At 53.4% G+C, this 5,005-nt stretch overlaps 1 protein-coding gene across 1 annotated transcript; it reads left to right on the forward strand.

Moving 5' to 3' along the window:
• The first annotated feature begins 264 nt into the window (after positions 1–264).
• On the forward strand, positions 265–4,543 carry MEX3B (mex-3 RNA binding family member B). The gene is made up of 2 exons (XM_079126449.1): positions 265–897; positions 1,727–4,543. Exons 1-2 carry the CDS (start codon positions 615–617, stop codon positions 3,175–3,177), a joined length of 1,734 nt encoding a protein of 577 aa, XP_078982575.1. The 5' UTR covers positions 265–614; the 3' UTR covers positions 3,178–4,543.
• Positions 4,544–5,005: the final 462 nt, after the last annotated feature.

A 5,005-nucleotide genomic window follows, 5' to 3' on the forward strand; every position in this document is an offset into this window, starting at 1 on the left:
GGAGGGGGTGGTGCTCGCTCTCCGCTCGCACAGCCCGCGGCCTCCGCCCGCCCCCGGCCTGGCGCGCGCCAATCGCCTCCCCCAGCGATAGTGTCAGTAGCATTGTAGTGTCAGCTCCCGCCGGTGACGTTGCGCCTCCCTCGTCCCCCTCCGGAGCCGTCTGGCTGCAGAGGCTCAGTCAAGAGGCGGGTAGGAGAGGAGGAAAAAGCGCTGAGTGAGGGCGGGCGGGCGGGCGGGAGGGAGGGAGTGGAGGAGCCGGGGAGGGGCTCCTTAAAGAAACGCTGCTGTCGCTCGCCTGCTCGCTTTTCGCTCGGCTTTGTGGCCAGCCAGCCGGGCAATCGGGGGGCACGCGCAGCCGCCACTCGAGCTCTGCCCCCACCCCAACCGCCAGCAGATCTGGGGTGGGGACCCAGGCGGGGGATCTTGCAGCCACTGCCCGGTGCGGACTGCATACAGCGACCCATTCCTCCCGGCGCCGAGAAAGGAGCAACGGAGCCCTCCGCAGCCGGCCGGCCTCCCCGCCCCTGACCACCCGCTTCCCGGCTGCCTTTGTGGCTGCAGCTTCTCGCCGCCGAGCCGAGGGCGGGCGGGGGCGCGGCGCGCACGGCCGAGCGATGCCCAGCTCGCTGTTTGCAGACCTGGAGCGCAACGGCAGCGGCGGCGGAGGGGGAGGAGGTGGCGGGGGAGGTGGCGGCGGCAGCAGCAGCGGCGGGGGAGAGACCCTGGATGACCAAAGAGCCCTGCAGCTTGCTCTCGACCAGCTCTCCCTGCTGGGGTTGGACAGTGACGAGGGCGCCTCTCTGTACGACAGCGAGCCGCGCAAGAAGAGCGTGAACATGACCGAGTGCGTGCCGGTGCCCAGTTCGGAGCATGTCGCGGAGATCGTGGGGAGGCAAGGTGGGTCTGGCAGGGATGGGGAGATGAGGGGCGTGCAGGGACCCGGGCCATCGCCTCGCAGGGAGGGCGTGTGCAGGATCGCGATCCGCTGCACGGGGGAGCCTTGGGGAGGGAGGAAGAGCCGCGCGAAGGGCCGGCGCCCCAGACAAAGAAAGTGCAGGCAGCTTGTCTCCTAGAGCCGCGCTGCTGCCACCGCAGGATGCACTTTCTCCTGCTAAAATCACTGCCTTCTCCCCTAGCTCCCTCCACTCAGCCCACCTGGGGAAAGATAATTTAAATATAAGATGCTTGGGGGAGGGGGCCTTTGATGGTTCCTTTGGGAGGGGGGAGGAGGAGGCGTGAGCATCGGATGGGAGGAGGATTCTGGATTTCTGCAAGGCGGAATGGAGTCCAGAAGAGGAACAATGGGTCCCGGGACTGCGTCCCCCCCAAGTCCCCTATCGCTGAGGAATCACGACTGCGGTCGCCTTCCCTTCTCCCCTTCACCGTGTCTTTAAGGCAGACGGCGCGCCCAGCTGGATCCCACTAGCATCTCCCCAGATGACTTTCTGGGATTCTCGGGTTTGGCTTGGGACGGCTGCAGTCACTGGGGGAGAACCAGGCAGCCAATGGGCTGTTCCTCGAGCGCCTTGCTGGTGGAATCCGCTGCCCAGCCGGTGGCTGGGCTCGAGGTCAGCGAGGGAGACGCCCCCTTTCTTCCCATCGCGTGTTCTGCTGTCCCACTGCCTTGGTCGCAGGCAGTCCCTGGTCTCCGCGGTTACCCCGGGATAATGGGCGTGTCTGTCTGTCTCTCTTTCTCCCACTCCCTCCTCCGCACCCTGGCTCCCAGGTTGTAAAATCAAAGCGCTGCGGGCGAAGACCAACACTTACATCAAGACCCCAGTTCGCGGGGAGGAGCCTGTCTTTGTTGTGACGGGGAGGAAGGAGGATGTGGCCATGGCTCGGAGGGAGATCATCTCCGCCGCTGAGCACTTCTCCATGATCCGCGCCTCGCGTAACAAGAACACAGCACTCAACGGCGCGGTGCCAGGGCCGCCCAACCTGCCCGGGCAAACCACCATCCAAGTGAGAGTGCCCTACCGCGTGGTGGGGCTTGTGGTGGGGCCCAAGGGCGCCACAATCAAGCGCATTCAGCAGCAGACACACACGTACATCGTGACTCCCAGCCGCGACAAGGAGCCAGTGTTCGAGGTGACAGGCATGCCTGAGAACGTGGATCGCGCTCGCGAAGAGATCGAGGCGCACATTGCCTTGCGCACCGGCGGCATCATTGAGCTCACAGATGAGAACGACTTCCACGCCAACGGCACAGATGTGGGCTTCGATCTGCATCACGGGTCCGGCGGGTCCGGCCCGGGTAGCCTCTGGAGCAAGCCCACCCCCAGCATCACTCCCACCCCTGGACGCAAGCCGTTTTCCAGTTACCGCAATGATAGTTCCAGCTCGCTTGGCAGCGCCTCTACAGACTCTTACTTCGGCGGCGGGACCAGTGGCAGTGCAGCCGCCACCCCGCGCCTGGCGGACTACAGCCCTCCCAGCCCTGCGCTCAGCTTCGCGCACAACGGAAATAACAATAACAACGGCAATGGGTATGCCTACACAGCGGGAGAAGCCTCAGTCCCTTCCCCTGATGGCTGCCCTGAGCTGCAGCCCACCTTCGACCCAGCCCCCGCTCCCCCACCTGGGGCGCCTCTTCTCTGGGCTCAGTTTGAGCGGTCCCCTGGAGGCGGACCTGCAGCTCCTGTGTCCTCTTCCTGCTCTTCTTCGGCATCTTCCTCCGCCTCGTCTTCCTCTGTGGTCTTTCCCGGAGGTGGCGCTAGCGCGCCCTCCAATGCCAACCTGGGGCTGCTAGTGCACCGCCGACTGCACCCGGGCACTAGCTGCCCGCGCCTGTCTCCGCCCTTGCACATGGCCCCGGGGGCGGGTGAGCATCACCTGGCTCGCCGGGTGCGCAGCGACCCGGGAGGAGGAGGCCTGGCCTACGCTGCCTATGCCAACGGGCTAGGGACACAGCTACCTGGCTTGCAATCATCGGATACATCGGGATCCTCCTCATCGTCGAGCTCCTCCTCCAGCTCTTCATCCTCTTCCTCTGGTCTGCGGCGTAAGGGTAGCCGCGACTGTTCAGTGTGCTTCGAGAGCGAGGTGATCGCAGCGCTAGTGCCCTGCGGCCACAACCTATTCTGCATGGAGTGCGCCAATCGCATCTGTGAGAAGAACGAGCCCGAGTGCCCGGTCTGCCACACCGCGGTCACTCAGGCCATCCGCATCTTTTCCTGAAGGCAGCGCGCGCCTGCGCGCGCTGTGCGCGGGGGTAAGGGGGAGCCCTCCTCTCCTGCATCCTCACTCCCCTGCGCCAGCCAGCCGGCCTCCCTGGTGCCCCACCTTCTCCCCGGTCCCCAACTCTGAGATCCCAGAGGAGCTTGGAAAGCTGTAGTATCCGCTCATTTTTTAAAATGTAATTTTTAAACAAAGGAACTTGCCAGGATATGTGCATCAAGAGTACTGTAGCCTGGGAAACCTGACCAGCTGAAATGCATGCTCTATAAATAATAGGAACGGCGACATTCTAGTAATGATAGTTTTTACACTGTACTTAATAGGAAGCTTCCAAAAGAAGAAAACCCCACAAGTTTTCCATTTTCTTAAAGTAGGAAAAATGAACATTAATTATGATGATGAAGATGATAATAATAGTGCTATGGGATGTGTGGACTGTTTCGTGTGTTCCCCTTTGTGGGTGGGTTCCTATGATGCTCCTTATAGAACACAAGTGGATCCTTTTTGAATGTTCGTGAAAGGGCCAGGAGTTCCTGTGAAACCAGGATACTGCAGCTTTATTAAAGTTAAAGAAACTGTAACATATCTCTTATATATTAAAAACCTTTAAAAGTTTTAAAGAGAAATTGCATTAATACAGATTGAAGTATTTTATTCTTTTTTGACTTGAAAAATTATATTTCATATTGCAAAGATGTTTACAAGTATTTTAATTTAAGTTCAGTGAACTTTTTTGTAGCTGGGTTAAATCTTTTTATTTTAGTATGGCCTTATGGCAAAGAACACTGTATTATTTTAATAATCACACAATTGTGACGGAATTACAACCATAAAATGTGTAACGTTTTGAGCAGTATTCTGTTGGGATGGAGATTTTATAGGTTCAGACAAATCTTCTAGATCTGCTTCACCCAGCATATTTTCTATTCAGTGATATAAAGCATATTTTATTCTATATTATTACAAAAAACGGAAATGTATAAACATGTCAAAAGGAACTGTTGATGCTTTCTAACATTTGTATAAATAGAATTCAGTGCAAGTTACAAAAATTCTGTTGCACCACTATAGTTTTAGTATTTCTATTTTAATACATTTGTTTACCACTTGTTTATGTATATGTAGGTGATGTTACTTGAGCTTAAATGTACTTTACTGAGCAAAGTTTAAAAAACAAAGTATATTTTATTTTATGATAAAGGGCCTTTAACCTCATGGTCAAATACTAATATTATATTTGCTGAGACAAGATTTGAAATTGTATCAAGAGTTTTATTTTTCTGACATTTAAAGTTCTACATAATAAAGGTAAAACTTAAGTAATGGTGCTACTTCATTTTTTAAGTATTTCTATATAAATAAAATATTGAAGAAAATCTATCTTGTGCTGACTTGATTTTTTTAAAGCCTCTTGGCATCTAACTGTAAAGAATCACTTTTAAGGGGCAGATTGAAATATATAACTTCCAGGCATATTACATGAGGGTTTTTTTTTTTTTTTTTTTTTTTTTTTTTCCTAATCAATACAGTGGACTTCCGAAAGAGACTGGAATTGTGTGTGGTTAGATAGATGGTTATGGATAACAGAATATTAAAGAAAAATAGCAAGTATCAGGGCCTACAGCTCAAGATATTTTGGGGGACCCAGGAATATCTTTAATTTCTTTTAAAATTAGATGATCAAAAGAAAGAAAGAAAAAAAGGAAATAGAAATATTTAAAGGAAATGCTTAAACTTTCAATTCTGAGAAATCTATAATTTTTGCCTGAAACATTAAGAAAATGAAATATTGACATATTTAAGGTGATACAAAAATAAATTTCAATAG

This window comes from Sciurus vulgaris (assembly GCF_902686455.1).
Source record: "Sciurus vulgaris genome assembly, chromosome: 2".
NCBI classification, from domain to species: domain Eukaryota; kingdom Metazoa; phylum Chordata; class Mammalia; order Rodentia; family Sciuridae; genus Sciurus; species Sciurus vulgaris.

What these genes read in the sequence shown, in the direction of transcription:
- MEX3B (XM_079126449.1), top strand. Translation starts at nt 615, where the DNA reads ATGCCCAGCTCGCTGTTTGCAGACCTGGAGCGCAACGGCAGCGGCGGC. An exon ending in GGAGATCGTGGGGAGGCAAG is followed by an intron (nt 898 to 1,726) that starts GTGGGTCTGGCA and finishes CCTGGCTCCCAG; the next exon opens with GTTGTAAAATCAAAGCGCTG.